At 42.9% G+C, this 26,641-nt stretch overlaps 3 protein-coding genes and 1 long non-coding RNA gene across 14 annotated transcripts in view; 2 read left to right on the top strand and 2 right to left on the bottom strand.

Moving 5' to 3' along the window:
- Positions 1-2,049, bottom strand: part of EFCAB12 (EF-hand calcium binding domain 12) — a 30,822-nt gene extending 28,773 nt beyond the window's left edge. For 2 of the 4 annotated variants that reach the window (XM_023547888.2, XM_023547889.2), the window contains exon 1: positions 1,844-2,048. In XM_023547888.2, the coding sequence (XP_023403656.2) occupies positions 1,844-1,892 (49 nt within the window). In that variant the 5' untranslated portion in view covers positions 1,893-2,048. Of the gene's footprint in view, positions 1-1,843 lie in introns of all 4 variants that reach the window. The other 2 variants (XM_023547890.2, XM_010589952.3) reach the window with 2 other exon arrangements.
- LOC135228492 (uncharacterized) lies at positions 1,818-11,959 on the top strand. Of its 2 annotated transcripts, XR_010319046.1 has the most exons (4): positions 1,818-1,931; positions 3,185-3,266; positions 7,872-8,014; positions 8,601-11,959. It is a non-coding gene; the product is annotated as an uncharacterized LOC135228492 (long non-coding RNA). The 2 variants fall into 2 exon arrangements; XR_010319047.1 differs by lacking the exon at positions 3,185-3,266 and having other exon boundaries at positions 1,820-1,931.
- MBD4 (methyl-CpG binding domain 4, DNA glycosylase) lies at positions 5,691-14,916 on the bottom strand. The gene is made up of 8 exons (XM_064274860.1): positions 14,695-14,916; positions 12,795-13,021; positions 11,540-12,375; positions 8,849-8,926; positions 8,637-8,771; positions 7,880-8,029; positions 7,300-7,403; positions 5,691-6,381 (listed from the first exon to the last, which is right to left on the bottom strand). The coding sequence occupies exons 1-8, from the start codon at positions 14,785-14,787 to the stop codon at positions 6,304-6,306; spliced, it is 1,701 nt and encodes a 566-aa protein (XP_064130930.1). The 5' UTR covers positions 14,788-14,916; the 3' UTR covers positions 5,691-6,303.
- Positions 14,917-14,921: 5 nt separating this feature from the next.
- IFT122 (intraflagellar transport 122) overlaps positions 14,922-26,641 on the top strand; it is a 69,664-nt gene continuing 57,944 nt past the window's right edge. For all 7 annotated transcript variants that reach the window (XM_064274856.1, XM_064274855.1, XM_064274854.1 and 4 more), the window contains exons 1-3: positions 14,922-15,334; positions 24,066-24,132; positions 25,447-25,531. In XM_064274856.1, the coding sequence (XP_064130926.1) occupies positions 15,294-15,334; positions 24,066-24,132; positions 25,447-25,531 (193 nt within the window). In that variant the 5' untranslated portion in view covers positions 14,922-15,293. The remainder of the gene's footprint in view (positions 15,335-24,065; positions 24,133-25,446; positions 25,532-26,641) is intronic.

Raw genomic sequence — 26,641 nt, 5'->3', positions numbered from 1 at the left:
ATTATATCATTCTCAGCCCAAATGTCACTCCCCTCAGAGAGCACTCCCCTGGTCACCTTCTCAGATACTTACTGCCCATCACACCCTCCTGATAGAGCCTGCAGTCTGATGATCTTTGGGTCCTATGTCCACCAATAGGCAAGTGAGGGGGGGGCTCTTATAATGAGGCCTTCGTCATTTAGTTATGCGCAGAGACTGTGTACAAATGCTTCCTGGGGACTAGTGATGAAAGCTCTCAGAGGCCAACTGCTCCAATCTCCTGCCCAGATCAGGAACTCTTTCAATAATGCCCCCAACAGATTTTATTTGCACACCTTCATGGGGAGCTCTTTACTTAACACGGTGGACACCTAACTCTGACTGTTAGAAAATACTTTCTTATATTGGGTTAGAATTTATTACCCTGGCATTTCTACCCCTTGATCCTAGTCCTCCCCACCAATGCCCTAGAAAACACATTTGTTCCCCCTTCTCTGTGAAAGCCCTTCAGGAGTCTAGGGACAACTCCACTTACTCTTTGTTGAAACTCTTCCCTCTCTTGGTCCTAATTCAAATCCTTTCCTAAAGTGCATCCTACCTCTCTGGCCACTTGTTCTTGGGACCCCTCTTTCCTGCCCACCCATTAAAAGTTGGCATTCTCTTGGCTTACATCTGGCTCTCTTCGGTTTTCAAACAATCTCCTCCACACCCATGTTTCCCATAACCCTCTATATTCTGAGGACACCCATACCAATATTTCTGACTTGGAACTAGCTAGAATTTTTTACATCCAGTTGCTCCTAAAACATTTCCACTTGGATGGCTCAAAAGGATCTCAAATTCTGCAAATCTACGACTGAACTTGTCTTCATGCCCTGTCCCCACCTAATGTGGTCCTCCCTGTAGATTCCTTATCTTGGTGAAAGGCACCTCCAGCTACCAACGTGAGCATCACCTCTGATTGCTTCTCCCATGTTCCTCAACCAATCAGCCCCCAAGTTCCTCCAGTCCTCGTCTTCCTCCCCAACCAGCATCTTTGGCCTGGGCATTTGGGACAGGCCTTATCTCCTCACCTCCAGGTCGGAGTCTGCCTATTCAGTCTCCACATTTGCTGACTGCTCCCAATCCCATCCCGTCACTCCCGGTGGTTTCCCCCTCTCCTGGCTTACAAGACCTTGCATGATTTGGTCCCTTCTGACCTCTCCAACATTATCTCCCGATATTCTCAAACTACAAGCAGCTTCCTGAAGACACTCTTTGCCTCTGGTGTATGCTGTTTCCTTGGCCTGGAATACCTTTCCTTTCCCTTCTGGCTTAGAGAACTCTTTTTTCTCCTTTAAGCCCCAGTGTAAAGATCTCCTCCAGGAGCTTGGATGAACTGTTCCTCTCCATCCCCTAATGCGGTGGACCTCTTGCTACCTGGGCCACCCCTAGACCCAGTATCCAACCCTTCTTATTCTGTAATTATCCGTTTATCTCTCTCCCTTTCACCTCTGAAGCTGTGGTGCTTTGCTAGCTGCTTGGCGCCCAGCAGGTTGCCGACAGAAGCTTGAGAACGGAAGCTCTTCTCCATGCCTCCTCTCCAGGACTTAACACATTGAAGTCCAGCGGAAACAGAGGGCAAGCCAGAGGGCCTGGCCACCTTTTCTGGGCCCACTCTGGTTTCACTCCTCCAGTCCGGTCGTGGAAATTCAGAAATGAGCATGACCTGCTTCTACCCCCGCCCCACCCCCCGCAACCTCTTGCCAAGAGAAGGGGACGGCACAATGAGATCTCCGCCCCTGTCCTTGCCCTCACCCCGCTTTCACACGACTGCACGGGGCCGAGGGCTTCCTGGAGGAACCGTTGCTTCCCAGGAGCTTACCGAGCAGCGACAGGAGCAGCGCCTCGTACGTTTCTAAGGAGCGGTCCATGGTCGCGGCGCTGGGAGCAGACGCTAAATGAGGATGAGTGTATGTATGCGTTGTGTGTACGTTTGTGTGTGTGTTTGCTTGCGCGCGGGTGCTGAGGCCCTAGAAAAAGCCTAACTACAAGTTTTGCGGAAGGCACTGAGACTTTCTGCGCGAACTAGTATTCTGATTGCCATGACAACGGAGTCGACCGTGCTGATTGGCTGCGTGCCGCGCGGGGGCGGGGAGTGGACGTTCCCGGTGGGGGGCGGGGCGGGGCGGGGCGGGGCGGGCGCGCGTCAGCTGATAGGGTTTCCTTTAGCCCCATCCTGGGAGAAGCCCCTAGGGTATAGTAGCTGGGCTTGGTGAAAGACGGGATTTTAGTTTGGTCCAGCGGTCCCTGAATCTGGAGTCATAAACCCCTGTTTTTTTCAGTAGGATATTTGGCAGGTCTCTACATCACACCTTTACACCTGTTTTCCCACCCAACTAGGCCCTGCCTCCTTCAGAGAGTTATAGGAACCCAACTGAGTGGTGGCCAAATAGATGACAGGGTGCCATGGTTTGGAATTACAGAACCTAAGAATCGGAGTATAAATAATAAATGCCTGAGATGTCCATCAACTGATGGCTGCGTATACAAAATGTGGCATATTCAATACAATGGAATATTATTTAGCTATAAAAAGGAATGAAGCGTTGATACATGCTACAATGTGGATGAACCTTGAAAATGTTTTGCTAAGTAAAAGAAGCCCCATGTGATATGACTCCATTTGTTTGAGATGTCTTGAAGATTAGTGGTTGCCAGGGGGCTGGGGGAGAAGAGAATGGGGAGTGGTTTATTTTTGTGGTGTTAGAAATGTCCTGGGATTAGGTAATCATGACGGCGAACAGCATTGTGAATGTATTAAAAACTACTGAACTGTACATTCAAAAAATGGTTAAAATGGTGAATTTTGTTATGTGGATCTTCTCTCAACTTAAAAACACTTGAGCCCTTATTTATGCAAGGCACCGCCTTTACTGAAATGCATTATCTTCAGTGACTCTTTCAACAATCTGAGGCAATCCCTCAGCCTGCCCCTATTTTAGACAATGGGCCACATTGATGTATCTCTTGTAAGTCGGGCACCATTTTAAACACTTTACATGTATTAACTTTATAATCACAATAACCCTGTGAGGCAGGGTTTAAAGAGATGAGCAAACAGGTACTGAGGTCAGGGAACTTCATCTGCAGTTAAGGGGAAGAGCTAGGACTGGAACCTGAGGCACCTGGCTCTGGTCTGAGCTCACCTCCCATGTCCACACAGGGCACCTCCTGATGCAGATGCTGGCAGAAGGGAATTTGACAGCAGGTCCTGCAACCCAGCCACACCTGATGCCCTAAGCTTGGTGAGCTTGCCCTGCCCCTCTGATCCCCAGTTGTGGCCCAGGATTTCAGAAGTCCTATTATTATTATTAAACTTTGTTGTTGCTTAGAATATACATAGCAAAAGATACACCGATTCAACCATTCCTACACGTACAATCCAGTGACACTGGTTACATTCAAGTTGTGCAACCATTCTCACCCTTTTCCAAGTTGTTCCTCCCCCATTAACATAAACTCACTGCCCCCTAACATTTCTATCTTCCAAGTTGCTATTGTCACTTTGATCCCATATGATAGTTCTTAAAAGAACATAACGCTCAAGGCAGACTTTTTTTAAACTGCTAAACTATTGTTTGGTTTTAAGAAGACTTCAGGGAATATTTTTTGTTTCAGTTTTAAAGATTATCTCAGGGCAATAGTTTCAGGGATTCATCCAGTCCTCAGGGAGTTCACGAGAATTTGAGATTCTGTTCTGCATTTTCCCCCTTTTAATCAGATTCTTCTACGGAATTTGATCAAACTGTTCGCTAATAGTAGCCAGGCACCATCCAATTCTTCTGGTCTCATAGCAAAGGAGGCAGTTGTTCATGGAGGCAGTTAGCCACACATTCCACATGCTCCTCCTATTCCTGGCTCTCCTGCTTCCTCTGTTGCTCCAGGTGAAGAGAGATCAATTATTGTGCTTTGAATGGCTGCTTGCAAGCTTTTAAGACTCCAGGCACTACACAATGTACTAGGAGGTAGAACAGAAGCACTAAACACATCATTAGGCCAATTAACTGGGGTGTCCCATGAAACCATGACCTAAACCTCCAAACCAAGTGTCTCAGTCATCTAGTGCTGCTATAACAGAAATACCACAAGCAGATGGCTTTAACAAAGAGATATTTATTTTCTCATAGTCTAGTAGGCTGCAAGTCCAAATTCAGGGTGTTGGCTCCAGAAGGCTCTCTCTCTCTATTGGCTCTGGAGGAAGGTCCTTGTCCTCAATCTTCCCCTGGTTGAGGAGCTTCTCAGGCACAGGGACCCTGGGTCCAAAGGACATGCTCTGCTCCTGGCGCTGCTTTCTTGGTATGAGGTCCCCAACTTTATGCTTGCTTCCCTTTCACCTCTTGAGAGATAAAAGGTGGTACAGGCCACACCCCAGGGAAACTCCCTTTACACTGGATCCAGGATGTGACCTGGTAAGAGTATTACCAAACCAAAAAACCCCAAACCTGCTGCCATTGAGTTGATTCCGACTCATAGCGACCCTATAGGACAGAGCAGAACTGCCCCATATAGTTTCCAAGGAGCACCTGGTGGATTCCTACAACCTTTTGGCTAGCAGCCGTAGCACTTAAACACTATGCCACCAGGGTTTCCAAGGGTATTAGATGCCCATCCAAATCCTCTTTAACATAAAATTACAATCACAAAATGGAGGACAACCACAGAATACTAGGAATCAAGGCCTAACCAAGTTGATACATACATTTTTTGGGGGGACATAATTCAATCCATGACACTGAGGAACTAAATCCTGTGAGGTTTCGGGCTGTACATAAGCAGTCTCAGCAGCTATTTTGTTATTGTTGTTGTTGTAAATGTATCTATCACACAACTTATGCCAATTCAACGTTACTGACATCAATCTGCTACACTTTTAGCTGCCACATTTGGACATCTCATCCCCACACCTTGCTCCTTTTGTCCTTCCCATTATGTGCCTCTCTGTTCCTGTGAGGGTCTCTACAGCCTTCATCTTTGTCCCCTCACCAGCACAGAGCTGTGCACTTAGTGATTGCTACTTTGATATTTGTTAAATAAAAATGTGATGGAATATGATGAAGTGGATGTTTACTTTGAGGCGTAGGGGTGACCAGCTTTCCTGTTTTCTGGTCAAAATCCGTCCCTCTTCAAAAATGGAAACTTGCTCATTAAAGTGGAACCAACCGACTAGCCCTGCATTGCTTGGCATCCGATTTGGTTCCCATACCACCCTACTACAAAGGTAGTTTCCCTAACTACTTATTTTTCATTTTTCCAATTAATTTAATTTCCAAAATGTATCTTAAAGTAGCAATTGGTAATTGAAACTTAATAATTTTTTTTTGGCGCAATTTAGCGAGCTCTTTCTAAGGTAAATGTTTTGGGATTTGAGCTATAACATCATAGTATCAGCAATAAAAATGGCATAAAACATGAAATGTCCTGTCCTCCAGTTGGAAGATGAAAGGTGGGTAAATGCCCACGTTCTCAGGAAGGGAAGAGGGTAAAAGGCATGGGCCGCAAGCTGGGAGCTGAAACTGAGCGGCCAGCAGATGCTCACTATAGGTTATCACACGGATGCTAGGTCACCTCTCTGGTTCCTCAAAGCCAGTGTGGACTCGTCAAGAACATGTAATGTTCAAACAACCTTATTATTCTTTGAAAAGTTGGTTTCTTTTTTCTAGGATATAATCTTTTTTTTTTTTTAATTAATTTTTATTGTTCTTTAAGTGGAAGTTTACAAATCAAGTCAGTCTCTCATACAAAAATTTATATATGCCTTGTTATACACTCCTAATTGCTCTCCCCCAATGAGTTTCTTTTTAAAATATTTTTATTAATTAACTGCCTAATACATCCCATAATACTTTTTCTCTTACATGTTCGGCTGCAAACTCTGATTGCTTCTTCATGTATCAATTGTGTAGTACCAATTTCTATAGAAAGAGAACAGAAAGCTGAATCTTTCCTCTAGCAGGGTTGATAGAAATTTGCTTTGTATTATTGATAGCTTAGGAAAGTTTTTCCACCTTCACATCACATTCCAATACTGGAAAAGTTATATTTTTAGGATTATTGTCAAATAATAATTTATTAAAAAAAAAAAAAAAAAATTCCCCAGACAAGGTCTGGCCCATTCAGTAACAAAAGACCCACAGGTGGCACACACACTAAGCGGACACAAGCTGACTTCCACTGGGCTGACTAAAATCTCTGCTGGGGGAGGTAGCTGGCAGGGCTTTAGTGGAGCTCTTCAGAATCCAGGTTAAAAAGCAATGCATATAAGTTTGCAAACTTGGAAGAGTTTTAAAACAGACTTAATTTTTCATGATTTTCCCAAAGCCAGTCATGATACTTATTTAACTTATGGTCTTCAGGGTGTACCTGGAAGAAATACGACACATTAGGAGACAGTGGCCTTACGTAAGTTGGTCAGAAATACATTTTTAAATTGGATTTTTAAAGTTATGGTGGGGAACAGTACATTACGATAATATACCTGAAAATGATAACCTTTAACCTAATGGGATTCATGAATGTTTAAAATTATGCCTTATACTAATGTAATTCTTTACAGTTTACAAAGTACTTTCCAGTTAGTGCTGATCCTCACTATGGCCCAGGATGTGGGGTGGGGTAGTGATGATATGAGTCAAATATTAATACCCCATTTTCCAGAAGGAGGCTATAGACCCTGAAAAGTTAAATGGATTGCTCAGGTCAAAATAAATGGAGGGGCAGGGACTGGCACACAGGCTTTCAGGCCAGACTTGGCCAGACGTACTAGCAGAGGCTTTAGTGTGAGTCAGACTTAGAAGGCCATGGACCAGGCCACCTAGCAGCACCCATCAGCTGCCAGATCCCACCAGGATGCCTGTGGGCTAAGCATACTCAATGGAATGGGTAGCTGAAGTATGACCCAGTTACCACAAACATAGTTTGAGAATCCGACAAGCACACATTCCAAGCCCAAAAATGCATGCTTTGTTATAGTGGTGACTCTTGAAGGCTAGTATGACAATGACAGGACAAAAACCCTTCAGGGCTTAGACATGAGTGGGGAAAGAAAGAGGGCCAGAAGTGACCAAATCACTCGAGGTCAGTCAGAAACCATGTCCAGAGGTTTGCAGGTGTCTATGGATTCTCTCCCTGGTGCCAATAACCCCATGCCACCCGCTGCTCCTCAAGCTGGGAACAAAATTGGTTGAGACATGTCTAAGAAATAGTTTTCACTATAATGGTGGACATATTTTGCTTCAAACAAAATGTGCTGGATATATTATGGCTGGGACTGGGCCTCACCTGCTTCCATTCATCGATGCAAAAAATTCGGTAAGAGTCGTTGCCATATTTACCAATTCCATGAAGCTCAATGGGATACTTCCACTGCTTTGTCAGATATTCATCTGAAGAATACAATATCCCATATATCACGTCAGCCTCTAGAAAGATACCTTCTCTCTATGTGTGATAACGGGGAACAGGATAGAGAGAACCGTAGAAAGGGACAGGAAAGAATCTTTCCCAACAGCCGCAGAGTGACAGCACTCCTGTCTGAACTCACCTGGCCCTTACTAACCATTATTCTGTGCTGTGCTAACGAGATGGAGGTAATGTCCTTGAGGTCAAGAACTGGGCTTTTGACTTCACTGACTTCTCCCCTTAATTCTGCCAACATGGCCTGACCCAGTGCTGGGCAAATATTTATTGCCTGGGTCTGTGGGAGGCTGTGGTTGGTGTAAGCAGGCAGTTTTTAAATGCCTTCAGCGCTTCAGCTAAATGACCTCTCTTAATGCAGCACATGAGGACGTTGAATTTCATGGTGTGGCTCTCTTAAAAAGGCACAGCTGATGTTTTCTCTTTTGGTTATTCAGGAAGGTACCTGAGAACTTGACAATGGTCTTTGCTCGAAGATCGTAGAGACCAAGAGGTTTAAGTAGTTCTGACACATCTCTCCAGTCTGCTGTTCTTGCCACCTCGGCTGAAGGGTACTTCTCCAGAAACTTCCAAAGCACAGGTATTGCCATTTTGCCTGGGAAGAAAAAATAACTGTATGATTATAAGCCTCCAGTTGGGATGATTTTAGGTTCAGGTACTTACCCATCATCTCATACAGGTTTTCTTTTTTTTTTAACCACCAATGTAAGCTATTACTTGAACCAGCAATTACTTTCAGGGTAAAAAACCGATACCACTAGTCTATGTGGCTAATAGTCCAAAATATGCTGAAACCTGATCTTGTACGATACTAGTTTTTAAAGAATTAGCTTATCAGCTAACCAGTGTAAAAGGATATACAACACCAGATGTCAACGACATTAGAGAAAGCATTCAATGAAAAAGTGCTTTTACACGTGGCAGAGGGTGGAGGAATGCTAAATGACTGATTTTCATTGATAACCAAAACTAACTTAGAAGTAGAAAATAAATGAGAAATCTGCCCCTTAATGCTAAAAAGGCTCTGGGATGTCATCTAATTTTCTCATAGGTGAAGAGTTTGAGGACCAAAAGGGGAAGGCCCTACCCAAGGTCACACAGACTCAAAACTGAACTTGAACCAGGGCTCCTAATCAATTCATTGCTCTTTCCCCTTCATCACACAGGCTCCACTAGGACAAAGATTAAAAGAATCCACAAACCTGAGGTTCGATTGAGAAATATAGTCGCTATGAGGAGTTTCCACGGATCATGAAAAAGTGTTTCCTGAACGAGATTAAAAGGTGACCGAGGAGGTGTCCACTTCTTAAAGGCTTTTCGTCTTGGGGGGCTAAGAGCTAAACAAATGTACCGCGTCAGAAATGAACACCTCAAATGGATTTAACATCTGATTTTCTGATTGAGAAAGCAATACCTTCTTTGTTATATTTGCTGGAAAAATACAGGCTTGTTTTCCTTTTTTCTACTTGTGTTCGTGGAACAGGTGTGTCTTCTGAAAAGGAAGAGTGAATACTGTTCATAGACCAGATGGTTTAGCCTAACTATAGGCTAAATAATAACAAAATAATAATACCACTACTTACAAAGCATTTAGTATGTGCCAGGCACTTTACATAAGTTAAGCCACTTAATTCTACTAATGACCTATGAGGTTGATACTCTTTTATCTCCACATTACAGATAAGGAAATTGAGGTACAGAAAAGTGAAGTTACTTGTCCAAGGTCACATAGCTAGTGAGTGTCAGAGCTGAAATTCAAATCCAGGCAGCCCGGCTACTGAGGCCATGCCTTTACCATCACTGTTATACTAGTTCTCAATGATTTATGTTCAGTGTTCACAGTATTGAAAAATTGGAAATATGGAATATTCAAAATTATGGTGACCGTACAATGTGATCATTAAAATATTTTTGTAACTACATCATGAGTATTTTCCCATGTCATTAACTTTTAAGTAAAAAGGTAAGATTCTACATACAGTAAAACCTGTGAAACCTGGAACCTGTGGAAGGCAGAAACATACCAGAGAAGGAAAACACAAATATTTTCCACTAAAAGGAGTGACAGAAAGGTGGTAAGACTGCACTGCACCCTGTCAAAGGCGAAAATTTGCAAGACCCAGAAAAACAAGGCAGTCCCGTCAAGTTTCGGCTCTCACAGGTTTCACTGTATAATCCAAATTCTATAACAAAGAAGAAAAATATATAGCTATAGAGATTAGAATAAAATAAACCAAAATGGTATAATCGTTGTTATTGAGCAGTGATTTTTATTTTCTTCTTTAATTTTCCATATTTTTCAAAATTTCTACAGGGAACACTTCCACAGTAATCAAAAAAGGGATGCAGACAATACAGAACCTGCAGAAAAATCTAAGCGCTTCTGATTAGATTTGGGCCCTGGGATACCTATGACTACTATCTACTGGGATGCTCCATTAATTCAACAAAGACTATCTGAAAAACATTATCAGATTTCCCAAGTTTCTAAAATCATCCGTTAATACTCCATTTAGCCATAAAAATAAATAAAAAATATCATACCCTCTAAATTTGAATATCAGCTAACAATATCTTACATTTGTGTAGCCTGACATCATCTTGTTCACTTCTCATTTTACCTTATAACATTTTTGATGTGGCAAACAGGACTAATGAGTGCTGTTACCTCCACTGTATACATGAAGAAACGAAGACTTAGAAATTAAACAACCATCTCAAAATGATACTGGGATTGACAACTGACTGAGATAAGAATGCAGATCTCCAGGTTAGTCTAGTGGTTTTTTTGCTATTCCAGTTTCAACAGGTAAAGCCCAGTAGAAGGTAAAAAACAGAATAAAGGAAACTGCTCTTACTCACTCATCATTTTCTCTGTGGGGTCCTACAAATAATGACTAACTAGCCTTTTATTCCTAGGAAACCTAAGCTCAGTTTATTTGGCAATTTCTAGCTAAGCCAATGGGAAACTCTCTACTATTCCACTGGATACCTATTAACTTAAGGACATTTCATCTTATGATGAGAACTCAACTTCTTTATGTATGGGATGAAAAGGACACTCCCATTTTAGTTGCAAAAGGACTTTTTAATATTTAATTTGCCCATACTCATAATAAATATATGTAAGCCTCAAAACTTTACTTAAGAAGCTCCAAGTCTTTAAGGAGAGACTTCATTCTTATGCATTTCCTAGATGCATACGGCCATCTTCTATAAAGGTAGAGAAAGTCTGGGGACAGAAAAGACATAAAATCATGGTTGGGTTTAAGAGCAGGAATTAAGTTGTAACCCCCTGCTCTACCAATTTGTGCAGGCTGTCTCCCCACAGGATTTTAAGTAAAATTACTATTCTTTAAAGGAGTTATTCATTATATCATAATGGCATAATGAATAACTAATACAGGGCTGCTCCAAAGGTCTCCTTTTTATCACTTATTCACTGAGGTATCATAAAAGCAAAACTGCTAAACTCTCAACTCTGTATTAAGAGCATATTACAAATAATAGATGAACTATGGGATTACAGTTTTGAATTATTTAGAGCTCTAAAGCATTTTAGAGAAGCATTACATTATAATTGAAGATAAAAATCACAATGATATAATATGCAAAATTAAATTAGAAGTCACGTATCAGCAGTAAGTAACAGGAGGGGTACAGGAGAAGACACTGACCAGTCTATGTATAAAAGGCATCCTCCCTAAATCTTTTCACAAGTAGTCTTTTAATTTTCCTTAAAGTCTTAACATTACTGGCTAGAAAGAGGACGGGAAGAGGGGAAAGCTCTGTTGAGAAGAAGAGTCCCAGATGCCGCGCCAGGGAGATGGCTGCAGCTGTTAATCATACAACTCTCCTTTGCTGGGGACATCTAGGTTGAATCCAGCTGAATTCCTCTCTGCCATGGGAAAGGACTTGAATCAGCTGGACAGCTCATACATAGTTCAGTTAGACAAGATATCAGGATCGACTACTAGAATATATGATATTTGGCCCCATTTCTTGGCTGTATTCACACATCCTAACTGTGTAGAGGCATGACACAAGATCCAGAGGAAAAGTCCTCATCATACAATGGTTAATAGCATTTTAAAGCAACGAATACCTTGAAATTTTTTCACAGAAGTAAAGTTTTTCTCGGCTGGTGAGCTGCTGTTGTCCATCCCAGAGTCACATTCTAAAATGTCAACATGCAAATGTTTCTTCCTCTCTCCAACTTCTACTTCGGTTCTGATTTCCTCAGAGTCTAAAAAGGTAGTCTCACATTTCTTGCTGTGTTCTGCTTCTTTGGTCAGACATAATTTGTTTATGCTGCTAGAGGTTATTTTTTCAAAATCAAAATCTGATTCAGGTTGCAATGATTTCTCCTTTACAAGCCTCTTTTCTTCATTTGTCACAATGAGGGTCTCATCACTTGCTTTGACATCGGAAGTGCAGTGAGTTCTATCAAGCTGACTCTCTTGGGAAACAGGCTCACCTTCAACATCTGCTTCATTGTACACAGATTCTCTTTTTCTATTACTTTGAACAGAATCTGAAAGACTCTTCCAACGCCCTGTTTTAATTTTCTTAATTTGAATTCCTTTCAAAATAGTTACCTTTCCTTTTGATTTTCTAACCTTTCTGGAGTTAACATCATTAACCGCATCATCTTCTTTCAAAGACAAATGATTGGAAGTAAGATTAGACAGTCCTCTGCTATCTGGCAATTCTGAACGACCGTGTGGCCCCCGTCGTGTCCTGAGGTTCCGGTTTGAATTGTTACTTTCCTTTTGCACTTGGGATGTGAGAGCTGTTACGCTACAATCTTTACATTTTGATTTGATGTCCCTTTTAGAAAGTACGGTAAAATCGAAATCTTCTGGCTTAAGAGAAGTTTCTCCATTTTTGTGAAGATAGTTAACAAGTGATCTTTTGGATCTGAACTTCAGTCCTTCAGGGCTAGAAAATGATATTAAAGCAAATTTATTGCTAGTAAATAAAAATAACTTTTAAAAAGAATTGGACTATATTTCAGATTTCTAATTAATAATTTCCATATGTTGACATGGATATTGCATTTGTCATTTAAAATAAACAGTGGTGGTAAAATGGTACTTTTACAGGGTTTCTTCCATGATAGTACAAAATAATTTTATAAATATAACTTAAGCACCCTCACCCTCAGAGTAGGAGGGACAAAATGTATGTAATTGTTCCTAAATCACTTGATATAACTAACCAGTGACACTGAAGAAATAGAAATCACAATGATTTTATGGTAAAAATATAAATAAACCAAGACTCCTGCTATGCTACCCTCCTACATGTGTAGAAAAAACATATTCGGCTATGCTACCTTTACCACGTTGCGTGCTCACCTGATAAAATGTACATCGAATCTTCCTGCTGTTTTCCCAGATAACCTTTGCTTCACAACTCTTTCCCAACCACAGGGGACAGAGTTAGGGCATTCCGTCACTGCAGTACCACTAAACTGAGCAGAAGCAAGGGGTTCTCGGAGCAGGGGACTACACTCACTGCTGCTTTTTATCACTGTTGATTTCTCATCTTCTCTTACACTTTCTGATCCCAGAGTGACATCTTCCTCACTGAAAAACAAAGTTTAAGTGATCAGCTTATTTAAAACTTATTTTCCGCTGTTTATTCAGTTTCAGTCTATGACAGGGTAGGAAGCATATAAAAATATGGATTATTTAAATAAAATGTGAGATTAAAGTCAGTATGGTGTAGTCTGGAAACCCTGGTGGCATAGTGGTTAAGAGCTGTGGCTGCTAACCAAAGGGTCAGCAGTTCTAATCCACCAGCATCTCCCTGGAAACCATATGGGGCAGTTCTGGTCTGTCCTACAGGGTTGCTATGAGTTGACATTGACTCGATTGCAATGGTTTTTTTTTATGGACTACCCTGGTGCTATGAACAAGCTATTTTCAGATTTCTGTCCCTTAACGTGGGTTAAAAAGAGTTGGAATTATCTGCACAAAGAAAAGCTCAAGTTACTTGCTAAAAACTTTTCTTGGTTAATCACTGAATAAGACTTTTATAAAGATTTCTGGTGATACCTGGCATAAGTTTAAGAATATGAACCAACATCGGAGCTCTTAACCCGGGATCAACAGAATTGCTTAAAAAAGTCAGTGAGACACTCTCCTCCCTAAATAAGTGAAGTAAAAATTTGATATGTGTGCATTTTTCTGGGAAAGAGTGTCCATCACTTTCATCAGACGTCATTAACTCTGTAAAAGCTAAATCATTTTTGATTTTCAAATCTTCAGTGCTGATCCTCATGATAACTTTATGAGGTAGTCAGGATACAGATTATTCTCATTTTGTTAATAAAACTGAGTAACAGGAAGGTTACTTACAAAACTGACACCATAACCCAGGTCTATGAAATCTTGGTTTACTACTTCTCCCCCCTATACTATTATTCAAAAACTTCAGTAGGGTGTATCCTAATCACTAAACCATACATTTTTAAAGTTGGATAGGTCTACAGAGATCATCTTGTCCAACTGCTTTTCTAAAAATAGGAGGAAAAAAGCAAGACCTAGTGACTAACTAGAATCAGAATCAAGGTCTTCTGGCTTAATTTAGGGTTAAACACCTTCTGGGCGCTGGGTGAGAGCTGATGAAATCACATAGTTCACAATTTTAGAAATACGGAAAGCAAAACCTGGTGAAAACAACACAAACGTTGAGGTCAACAGACTGGGCTCAAATCCCAGCTCTGCCACTTGCTAGCTGTGTGTTCAAGAGCAAGTTACTTAATCTCTCAAAGCCTCGTTTCTACATCTGTAACAAATGAGGTAGTATCTCCTTCACCCTGAGGATGAAAATTTGAAAAAAGTACGTAAATCATCTGAGCCCCGTACCACACACATACGAGTGCTCAATAAATGACTGTGGTTTCCTTCCTGTTACTTCTCATAGAGCCATTCCTGGGGCGCCCCTGGATGTTCAAGAAGACAATACACAATCTAGGTCCAGCTCCCCCAAGGTCTTCCTGAGATGCTCCAGCTCATGCAGATCTCTCCTTGCACCACAAAACCTCCCTGCTTCTCCCAGCTCCCTAGTTGTTTTGGGGAAGGAAAGAGGGCTGACCCCACCGGAGGAGTACCTGCGCTCCAGCCCTCACTCCTAGGTACTACATCTCTGAGCCTCGAGGTCTTTGTCGAACCTAGAATGTCAAGGTTAGAAAGGCCCACACCCCTCCCATTTTACAGGTGGTGAAACTGAGGCCCGAAAGGGGATAATAACTTGCCGGAGGTCACACGGCCGGTCCGGGACTAGGCGCTCACTTGAGGTGACTGAGGGGTCAGCTCCGCAGTCCCCCACGCTCAAACTCTCCATTCCAGCCGTGCTCCTCGAGCAAGCTCCGGCTGCAGCGACGGGAGCAGCTCCGCAACCGGGATGTCTCCAGGGCCTGGCCGAGAGCCGGGCGGAGTAAGACGGGAGAGTCCTCTCACTTCAGTGTTCTAGGTTGAAACCAAAAGCTGAAGGAAGCGAGTCTGTCAGACGCAACAGCTGCTTTCCCGCCACCCCCTCACTCGCAGCCGCCATTTTCCACGGCTCAGCCAATCAAATCTTTCATCGAAGAAGACGCACCGCCCCCTCCCGCCTCAGCTAATCGTGCGCGTCCTCTTTGCGCATGCGTCTTCTAGGCTCCCGTTCCCGCTTCTGTTTTGCTCGTTTTCCAGCCCTCTCGTTTAGACATGCGCATTCGAAAGCCTCTCCCTCGCACCTAGCTGACCGCGCATGTGCGTTGCCAGGGGTAGCGCAGGTAGCCAAAGAGGCTCTCGGAGTGGGGCCTGTTGCTGAGGCGGGGAGGAGGGGCCCGAGGCGAGAGGGAAGCCGCGATGAGGGCCGTGTTGACGTGGAGAGATAAAGCCGAGCAGTGGTGAGGAGAGGGGCGTGTGGGAGGAGAGGGAGGCCGAGCCCCGGCGGGGATGGCAGGAGCCCTTGTGGCAAGCACCGTGGTTGCCAAGGGCAACGGGCCTGCGGCCTGGGCTGAGGGACACTGAACCCTGGGTCTGGGAGACTGCAAGGTCACCCCCCGCCCCCTTTTTGCAGGTGGAGAAACAGGCTTGGAGAGGGGGCAAAGGGATGTACCACACGTGCGGTAGTGGCCTGATCGGGGGTTTTATGCGTAATCACAATCTGGTTCTGTTCCTTTCAATCCTTCCTAGACCCATTTTACACCCACCACGGTGTTTCCTGAATCTTTGTGCCATATCCGCATGTTACCCATTCTCTTGTTTACTTGACGCTTTTGTAATTGTCTTTTAATTAATTAATTTTTTAAAATCGTCTCACTTTCCCTTAAATATGATTTTACAAGGAAATTTTCTAACTCCGTATCTGAATGTAAGATAGCTATACAGCTAAGAGCAGGGAGAAACAGAACAATGGCAATAAGTTGTACCTAGATATTGTTACCGGGGAGCCTTTAAGCCCGAGGTCTAGTATCTCTAAAGCCAGAGATTGGCAAGTAATGTCAGTTGTTTTTGGTTGCTGCCCAGTGATTCTGACACATGGTGACCCCAAGTGTTGCAGAGCAGGGTCTTCAAGGCTGTGACCTTTCGGAAGCAGATGGCCAGGCCTGTCTTTCGAGGCGCCTCTGGATACGTTCCAAGCGCCAGCCTTTCAGCTAGTAGTTGAATGCTTAGCCGTTTGCATCACCAAGGGACTCCTAATATTGTCAGAGAGGTGCCTTGATGAATAAATGGCATTCAACCCAGACTGTCTCTTGTACTTAATTAGAAGGTTTGGAAGAGATTTGAAAGAAAATTACTTTCTCACCATGTGATTTAATGTTATTTAATGTCCGATTCAGTTGGTTACCAGGTAGAAACCCCAGGTCCTTACTCCGTGTGACTTGTACTGGCCAATAAACGTGAGACCAAGGTGGCAGAACAAACCAAAAACCAAACCAAACCCATTGCCATTGAGTCGATTTCGACTCATAGTGACCCCATAGGACTGAGTAGAACTGCCCCATAGTTTCCAAGGAGTGCCTGGTGAACTCGAACTGCTTACCTTTTGGCTAGCAGCAGTAGCACTTAACCACTACTCCACCAGGGTTTCTGGGAGAACAAAAAGGCACCTTTATTTCTTTGTATAAGGAAGATGGAGTCAGTTGGAGCTTACTGTTGCCAAAAGTGCTCACCAAGGGTGGGCAGGGAGGTTACTTTTAAAAGGGCTTACAAATAGGGAGTTTGCAGAAGTTACATCAGCAACATTCTTGATCATATTACACAGGCGCAATGGGGTTTACGTATAACCTGTACACAAAAGCAGGATTCAAATGCAAAGCTGAGGGTGGGGGAGCCCAGCAAAGGAAAGATTTTGCAATACAACACTGTAGGGGAGGAAGTCAGGTAAAGAATACAGCACTATGGGGGTTCTGTCTCAAGTGTATCACCTAAATACATCACACAACAGTACATTTTGGGAAATACTGACTTACTGGATAGTTCTCAGCCTGACTGCCACGATCTTCCTAGACGATCTTTTCAGCTTCATCATGAAGCCTCTGTTTTGGGCCCTGGGACACGATACTTGCTATTCCTGTCTTTGCTTAGTCTTTTCCCTGTGTAAAGCATGTCATCATTCCTCATCTCACACGGAAGTCCTAATCCTTTCAGGCTCCCTTTGCTCCTTTTCTGGTGAAATGGAGGCTCTTTCTTTTGTGCTCTGTACTAGTAATAGTTCAGTCCAACTACATGCCAAGTGCTAGCCTACTAATTTCATACCCTTTATTTCACTGCCACTTCGCAACAGCCCTCTGAGGTAGGTACACTGACTGCCTCTATTTTACATATGAGGAAATTGAAGCACAGAGAGGATAAATAATTTACCAAGGTCACACAGTAAGTGGTAGAACCAGCTTTCAACTCAGGTCTTCCAGACTCCAAAACTATTGCTCTTAATCACTACTTTAATTTTTTCTGGTGTTACAGAGGTTACAAATACTTGGAGGAGTCAGGCAGGCAACATACATGGGAGATGTTTATTTGTGACTTGGAAACCCTGGTGGCGTAGTGGTAAAGTGCTACGGCTGCTAACCAAGAGGTCAGCAATTCAAATCCGCCAGGCGCTCCTTGGAAAGTCTATGGACAGTCCTACTCTGTCCCAGAGGGTCGCTATGAGTCAGAATCAACTCGACGGCAGTGGGTGGGTTTTTATTTGCGTCTTAAACACAAAGGATTGTCTGTTTTTCCTAGGACTGTTCTGTTTCTACATCCCACTTTTCTTGAAACACATAGTCCTGTCAGTTTATTTTTTTACTTCATACTTTTGATAATGATTTGAGCAAAAAAAACTTTATTTGTTTACTTTTAACTCTATTATGAAAGTATAAATGGCAGAAGCTGGTGGTAACCGACAACTGAAAATTTGTCTTTGCTGTCAGAGAGTAATGGGGAGTGGCAAGCAGTGTGACTAACTGGAGTGGCCCTGCTCTGCCTGAAAGGGGCAGCTGCTGCTCAGCTCCTGCCAATCGCTACCACACAGGAATTTGGCCTAGTGTGCCCAGATCTTCCTGTTTTCAGCGGAAGCTGGGAATCTGGATTCTTCTATGAAATAGCCTCAGTTTTAAATGTTGGCACGTAATTTAAAAACAACAACAACCAAATTAAAACACTGGGCCAAGTAAAATGTTTGCTGGCCACACGCAGCCTAAATTGCTCCCAGTTTTCAACCCCTGGCATAGCACTTTGTTCATTCCTCTTTGTGGCACTTTGAGCCTGTCAAGTGTAATAGTTATTTGTGAATCTGTTCATCCTAGGAGTCTATAAACCCCTTAAAATAAACAATGGCTGTGTCTTATTTATTCTTAAATTATTCCAGAGCTTAGTCACATCAGTGGTGGTCGTTATTATTTGGTGGATGGATGTGCGAATGAATAAGTGAGTGAATGAATGATGAATGAGGATTGGTTATCTGGTTTTTTGGCCCATTACCAGTATGAAACAACCTAATAGAGTAGGGGGTGTTGGAGTCCTATAGGCCAGCAATCCTGATGGCAGCTAGACAGGCCAGCTGACAGCCCAGTTGAGACAAAACAAAATACTAAAAAAAGAAAAAGAAAAACAATAGAACTCAAACATCCCAGATGTTAAAGATTAATTAGTCCTCCCCAACTGAATTAGCTACTGTCTCCTGGTCCGCTGTTTTTTGCCTCCAGTCTAACCTCATACCACAGCAGGAATTCCCTTTTTCAAGCCCTACTGTCATCCTGCTTCTCTACTTCTCATTAACTTAGAGTGAATCCCACTTATCTTCCATGTCAGTTTGTACATTTCACTAATGTGGTCCTCTTTACCCTCTCCCCTCATGCTTGGTAACATTTAAATTTATGCTTTTTCAGTTCAGCCCAAAACTCCATTTGTCTGCTCAAAGGCCCTACCCAAATGCTTTCTGATTCTTCTCTGAACTCATCCTTAAAAGTGCTACTATAGCGTCCTCTCAGCCATGATGCCTCATTAGACTAATCCGCCTTATACAGTTATAGCATCTACTCTTTCATCCGCAGTAGCTAGTATTTACTGAGTACTTGCTGTGGGCCAGACAGTGTTTACTTGCATTATCTCGTCTATTCTCCACACACCCCTGTGAGGTGGGAATTGTTATTCCATTGTAAATAAAGAAACTGAGACTTAAATTTGTCTAAGATTTCACAGCAAGTAAGTGGGGCAGGGTCAGAATGTGTGCAGAGTTTGCAGAAGCATCTTGGGCTTTCACTTTACAGTGGGGTGGGCACAGGGTTGGCAGAGGACAATTGGCAGGACTCACCCACTGTCTCTGCAAAGGAAACTGATGCTGTGTCTTTAGTAAAGACATGGGGCAGTTGGAGAGAGAAAGGCACCCTACAGTAGGACAGACTGCTTGCAGATGAGTGAGCTCCCCAGCAGCGGCTGGATGACTGTTATAGATTGAACTGTGTCCCCTCAAAATATGTGTTGTGAATCCTAACCTCTATGCCTGTGGTTATAATCCCATTTGGGAATGGGTTGTCTATGTTATGTTAATGAGACAGGATTAGTATAGAGTATATCTTGAATCCGTCTCTTCTGAAATATAAAAAAGATTAAACGCAAGCTAGCAAGCAAAGATGGGGAAGACACATGCTAAGCCACACGAAGAGCACTCAAGAGCAGAAGCTCAGAAGAGACAAAGACCTTCCTCCAGAGCTGACAGAGAAAAAGCCTTCCCCAGAGCTGGCACCCTGAATTTGGACTTCTAGCCTCCTAAACTGTGAGAAAATAAATTTGTTTGTTAAAGGCACCCACTTGTGGTATTTCTGTTATAGTGACGCTGGATAACCAAGACAATGACCATCTGTAGGAATTCCTGCCCTGATTAGGAAATTGGACTATGTGCCATCTAGGATCCTCTCCAATTCTGAGTTTCTGTGATCTTATATGTAATTAGAGTTCAAGGGGTTCAAGAAGAAATCTTTTTAGTTTGTCATTGTGTACCTAGGACAATGCCATGCTCTGTGGGTCCCTAAATATATAAAACATGGTCCCTTGCTCTCAAATTGCATGTGATTACAATTAAGGGGACAGGACAGTATATAAAACAATGTAAAACATAGAAGACTATAATTAGGAGCTAAATTCAATTGTAGAGATTCTAAGTACAGCAAGTTTAGATGAGGGCAAATTTGACGTGTATTTTCAGAAATTCAAAGAAAGTGAATTTTCATGTACGGGGAAAGTAGTTCAGGCTTGGCGCAAATGAGACACTCAGAATTGATTTTCTGATAATTCAACCCAAAATGAAGAATAGGCCACACAGGAACCATTTTGATGAGGCCAGATATGTATAGGACAGAAAGGGAGCCACACAGCCAAGAATGACTATAAAAGAGGTACCAAACCAAAAAAACCAAACCCATTGCCATCGAGTCAATTCTGACTCATAGCGACCCTATAGGACAGAATAGAACTACCCCATACAGTTTCCAAGGAGCACCTGGTGGATTCGAACTGCCGACCTTTTGGTTAGCAGCTGTAGCTGCTGCCAAAATCTAATACGCCCAACATATCAACTCACAGTGCCAGACTTTGTAAAGGCAGCTGTGGCCATCTTCCATGCTTCCACATCCACCCTGTGAGGTAGGAGGGCAGCTTTCTATCTGTGCTTTGCAGGTGAGAACTTACGCTAAGATAGGAGGCCAGCTCTTCTGGCCCCAGGTTGCATCTGCTTTTTACTCTGTCACCTTGCTGCTACTCAGAATGTGAACTATGCCAAGGACATTGTCCTCCAGGCTCAAAGACAGAAAGCCTAAGAAACAACGAAGTCCCAGGCCTTTACCACATACAGTAAGGGAGCTGAAGAACTCAGGACTTAATTATCTAGTCTTAGTTATGTAGTGCTGCTGTAACAGAAATACCACAAGTGGATGGCTTTAACCAACAGAAATTTATGCTTCCACAGCCTAGGAGGCTAGAAGTCAGAATTCAGGGTGCCAGCTCTAGGGGGAGTCTTTCTGTCTTTCAGTTCTGGCGGAAGGTCCTTGTCATCAGTTTTCCCCTGCTCTAGGAGCTTCTCAGCACAAGGGACCCCGGGTCCAGAGGACGCGCTCCTCACCACTTGCTTCTTTCTTAATAGCATGAGGTCCCTCACCTCTCTGCTTGCTTCTCTCTTTTATATCTCAAAACGGATTGACTCAAAATACAACCTAATCCTGTATATTGAGCTGTCTAATTAACATAACTACCTGTAATCCTGCCTCGTTAAAATCATAGAGGTTAGAATTTACAATACATAGGATAATCACATCAGATCACAAAATGGCAGACTACCACACAATACTGGGAATCATGTCCTAGCCAGGTTGACACACAGTTTTAAGAGACATAATTCAATCCATAACGCTGGAGTTGCGTCTGTCAAGAAGGATGCCCAACTGGAAAGGAGGTACCCATGTCCCTTTTTCCAACTTCTCCATCCACCAGCAGTATGACATTAGACAAACACCTTGCCTCTCTGTACTTATCAATAAAAAAGAACCAGTGGGGGCCTGCCCTGTCTGCTTCATTATGTTATTGTAAGGTTCAAATGAGATAATGTAAGTTCAAACTTTAAAAACTGTTTAACTGTTGAATACATGTGAAGAATTATTTTTATTAAAGGGAGCATCTGAGGTTAAGGGACCCCATATCAAAAACTTTCTGAGTTCTATGTATCACACTGTAATACCTTGAATAGATGATAAATACCTTTTTGTTGTTGTTGATAAGGTATGGAAACTTGCCAATTTGTAAACTGTGGAATATGCTAATAATAACAGTAATGAAGGCCACAAAGCACAATGGTTAGAGCATGAGCTCTGGAGCCAGGCTGCCTGGGTTTGAACCCTGGCTCTATCTCTACTTTGTAGCACATTATTCCTGGGCAAGTTATTTAACTTCTCTCTACCTAGGTTTTCTCATCTGCAAAGTATGCGGTTGTAAGGGTTAAATGCTACGATTATGAGGATGGCACAGGACCCAGCACCTTTTCATTCTGTTATACATAAAGTCACTATGAGTTGGAGCTGACTAAAGGGCAACTAATGACAACAACAAAGGGTCGAATGAGTTGATACGTATAAAGCATTTAAAGTGTACCTGGCACACACAGTAAATAAATGTGTTCAATAAATGTTAGGCATAAGTATTACTGAAGTACCAAGGGTGTTATGGATTGAATACTGTCGCCCCAAAATATGTTATAAATCCTAACCCTTATACCTGTGCTTAAGGAGCCCTGGTGGTACAATGGTTAAGCACTTGGCTGCTAACCAAAAGGTTGGCAGTTTGAACCCACCAGCTGCTCCGCAGGAGAAAGATGTGGCAGTCTGCTTCTGTAAAGATTACAGCCTTAGAAACCCTATGGGACAGTTCCACTCTGTTCTATAGGGTTGCTGTGAGTCAAAGTGGACTCGAGGGCAATGGGTTTATTTTTTATTTTTATACCTGTGGTTATAATCCCATTTGGAAATGGGTTTTCTTTGTTATGTTAATGAGGTAATATTAGTGTAGAAACCAAACCAGTTGCCATCCAGTTGATTCTGACTCATAGTGACCCTATAGGACAGAGTAGAACAGCTCCATAGGGTTTCCAAGGAGTGGCTGGTAGATTCGAACTGCTGACCTTGTGGTTAGCAGCCGTAGCTTCCTGTTGCTCTCAACACTGTGCCACCAGGGCTCCATTAGTGGAGAATGTGTCTTAAATCAATCTCTTTTGAAATACAAAAGCAGATTAAGCAAGAAGCAAGTACGCACAGTTGGGGGAGGAGAAATGCCAAGCCACATGGAGATCACCAAGGAACTGAGGGACAGAAGCTGAAAAGAGATGAGGGCCTTCCTCCAGAATGGACGGAAAGAGAGCCTTCCTCTAAATGGGTAGTGTGAATTCTTGGCAGTGCTGTGGCCACATTGTTACGAGGGCCACCTGAACTAATGAAATCATCTGCCTGGGATATTCCGGAATCTTTGTAATATGGCTCCAGCCTGGCTTTCTAGCTTCACCTCTCCCTACTGCCTTGCAAGTAACCAAATGCTCCAGTCAAATTTGATTATTTGGATTGTTATTCCCCACCTTTACGTCTTTTTCTTCTGTCTTCTCTGCCTGAAATGCCCTGGTGGCGCAATGGTTAAGCTCTCGGCTGCTAACTGGAAGGTTGGTGGTTCAAACCCACCCACCGTTTCCATGGGGGAAAGACCTGACGATCTGTTCCTATAAAGATTACAGCCCAGAAAACCCTATGGGGCAGCTCTACTGTGTCATATATGGTCTATGAGTTGGAATCAACTCAATGGCACTTAACAACAACCCAGTCTCCTCCTACCCATTTCAAATATCGTTTTCTTCATGAAGCCTTTCTTCTGATCCTCCCCCCTAAATCAGATTGCTGTGTCTTCCTCCTTTGGAACTTATAATGCATGCTTTAATGTATCCTCTAAAGCCTAGCCTAAGGGGCACTTGATTGTAAAATACCACTAATTTAAATACTACTAAGAAAAAAAAAGTTAAACTGACACACTGTCAATTATAAGACACATCCGAACCTTGGAGATGTTAAAATGTGAAAAAAGGTATGCCTTAGAATTGATGGCAAATGGCAGTTCTTTGTGAATGTGCCTAGTTCACACCTTCCCACTGGATTTAGTTTCTTTGAAGGCTGGGAGGGACTGTGGTTCACTCATCTTGTAGCTGTTAGTGCCTAGTGCCTAAGAGGCAGTCAATAAGTATCTGATAAATTGGAAATAGCAACAGTACTTTAATACATGACCAATTTTTTAGAGACATGTGGATTTGCTGGCCCTCACATAGTCGAGCCCTAATGGTACTGTTAGAAGAGTTAGTGCCCTCCACTTTTGACCCATTGGATCATTTCTGGCGTCTGGCTTCTGCACGAGTAGGAATTGGGGCACATAGCTGAGTGGATCATGATTAAATGGGCTCCCAAGGTGTGGCAGTTGAATAGAATTTGCACTCAAATGCAATTCTTAGCCATTATTTTTCTCCCTGGTATATACAGTGTTTCACAATGAAAATAAAGTTTTCTTTCCTGACCATTAGCAGACCTCGTAATTTTGGTTCCTAATTGCCCTTTTGTCTTGTCTCCTGTTTAGTGTCTATGACCTCGCGTTTAAGCCTGATGGAACCCAACTGATTTTGGCTGCAGGAAACAGATTACTGGTAGGATTTTGTCTGAGTTTCCCTTTTAAGTGCTTTTTTTTCCCCCCACCCTCTTGTAAGTACTCTGAAATTTGACCCCTTTTTTCTTTTGAGATAAAAAGAGGCAAGGCGGAAAAACTAGTCATTACTTTTTAATGGGGAAGGAAATGGGCTATTTAAACTAGGTAACTAAACTGTCTATCAGATAGGAACCTGTGAATAATACCTCCGTTGTGGTCATTAATCTTCCCCTTTTACTTTGAGACACCCATGAAAAAGTTGAAAACAATTAATCAAGATGCCTTTGAAACTAGGCCGGTGTCAGTTCACATTTTGTCTCCCTGAAAAATTCAAGCCACAGTACTAAAGGGGCTCCCTCCTTGAGAAGCCAGATAGCCTGACCTCAACTTTTAGGCATTGGCCTGTCTAAAACAATCCCAGATGGATGCATCCAATTTTTCATATTTTCAGAGAACATAACCTCCCTCTGGAACCTATTCTAGTGCATAAAAGTAAATTTCAGGGAGCTCTTTGCGTTTGACCTAAAAACCTTCTTGTACTCTCTCCTTCCTCCTGCGTAAGTCCACTTCCTCTCGCTGTTGTCTCTAGATGTGCAGCCTGACTAACCTCCATCCTCTGTATGGTAACTACATAATTTCAAAACCACTGTTAAGTTGTTCTGCAGACTTCTTCTCTCCAGGGTAAACAGTCCACATCCTTTTAGTTTTTCTTTATAGGTCACCATCTCCAGCACTCTGTTTTGGAGGGTTTCTCCTTGATTTCTCAGATGGTGTGATTTTTCAATCTCCACATACTTATAGATGTTACACAATATCCTAAATCCACATTTACAGCTGGATTTTATAACTCCCTCCTATTTGTAAACCCACAGCCCAGATCTGTGACTTTCAAATTCTTGGCAGCAAGTAGGAAACGTCTCTGTGGTGCTGATATTAGAGGGTAGGGCTAGCTGGCTCCCTTTATACACTGGCCTTATTTGGGAGGACTGGCCTTGGGTGGTCATATATGCACATTCATACATAAGAATGAGTGCTGCTGTGGAGAAGTTGCACAGAGCAATTGACCTTTTGTTTCTCAAGGATTGTGGGCTCACTCCTGGCCACGGTGCATAGAATTGGGACTGCCACTTCTTGGATTACCGAACTTTAAGCCACATTCTTTCTGGATTCTCATTGCAGTTTCTATTTGAGACAAACGTAGAATGTTGACAAATGTTGTGTTAGAAAAACAAAAATAGAAGCAGCAATCCTGCAGGAAATCTGACTAATGGATGCCAAACGGATTATCTGTACTTTTTTTGCCTCTTTTTGCCAGGTTTATGACACCTCTGATGGCACCTTACTTCAGCCTCTAAAGGCACACAAAGACACCGTGTACTGTGTGGCATATGCAAAGGATGGTAAGAGACTGCTTGGGTTTCCAGTCTCTGTAATGGCTTCATATTTCTTCTTAGCCACTCTCTAATTATTTCTAGTAAGCAAAAATACAATTTACAAGTTCAAAAAGTACTCAAATGGCTTAGACTTCAATTCAGTAATTCCACTCAACAGGTATTTATTGAGGGCCGTCTATGTCCCAGGCACTGTTCTAAGCACTGGAGCTCCTTTAGAGAACAAAATAGACAAAGGCCCATGCCCTACGGAGCTTATATTCTATGTGTGTGTGATGGAGGGAGGGAGGAGGGAATGAGGACGATATATAATAAACACTGTAAAGAAGTAAATTATGCTGGAAAGCGATAAATGTTATGGAAGAAGAAAAAGTAGGGCAGCGTAAAGGGATTGAGAGTACCAGGTGGGCTGGGGGTGGGATGCAGTCCTGAATAGGGTAGTGAGGGTAGGCTTGTTGACACAGTGACAGGTGAGTGAGGATTCGAAGGCAGTGAGGCAGTGAAGTTCTGGCAGTGGGCACCTGGGGCAGGAGAGCTCCTCACTCTAGAAGCTCTCAGGTAGGAGTGTACCTACCAAGAGACCAAAGAGACCCAACAGAGAGAGAGGAAAATGAGCCTTGAGAAGTAATGGGGGGTGGGGGGGGCAGGTCATGTGGACTGTTGTCAGGACTTTCTTTGGCTTTGATTTCAGTGAAAATGGGGACCCTCCAAAGAGCTCTGAGCAGAAGAGGCATCTGCTCTGCCTTACATTTTAAAAGGATCCTTCTAGCTGCTATGGAGCTCTGGTGGTGCTGTGGTTAGGCGTTTGGTCGCTGACCAAAAGGTTGGCAGTTCGAATCCACCACCTGCTCCTTGGAAACCCTGTGGGGCAGTTCTCTTCTGTCCTATAGGATCACTATGAATCAGAATTGACTCGATGGCAATGGGTTTTTTTTTTTTTTTTTTTTTTTGGTTTTTACCTGCTATATTGGAAGTAGCCTGCAAGGGGTTGAGGGTTGGGTCAGGGAGGCCATCATCCAGCCAAGAGGCGATGGTGGCTGCTACCTCTGTGGGGCGGAGGATGTGCTGAAAAGTGGTTAGATCCTGGATATGTTTTGAAGGTGAGCCAATAGGATTTCC

This window comes from Loxodonta africana, chromosome 22 (genome assembly GCF_030014295.1).
Source record: "Loxodonta africana isolate mLoxAfr1 chromosome 22, mLoxAfr1.hap2, whole genome shotgun sequence".
In the NCBI taxonomy this organism is placed as follows: domain Eukaryota; kingdom Metazoa; phylum Chordata; class Mammalia; order Proboscidea; family Elephantidae; genus Loxodonta; species Loxodonta africana.
Note: the sequence above shows the minus strand (reverse complement) of the source record. Positions and strands in the feature narration are given on the sequence as shown.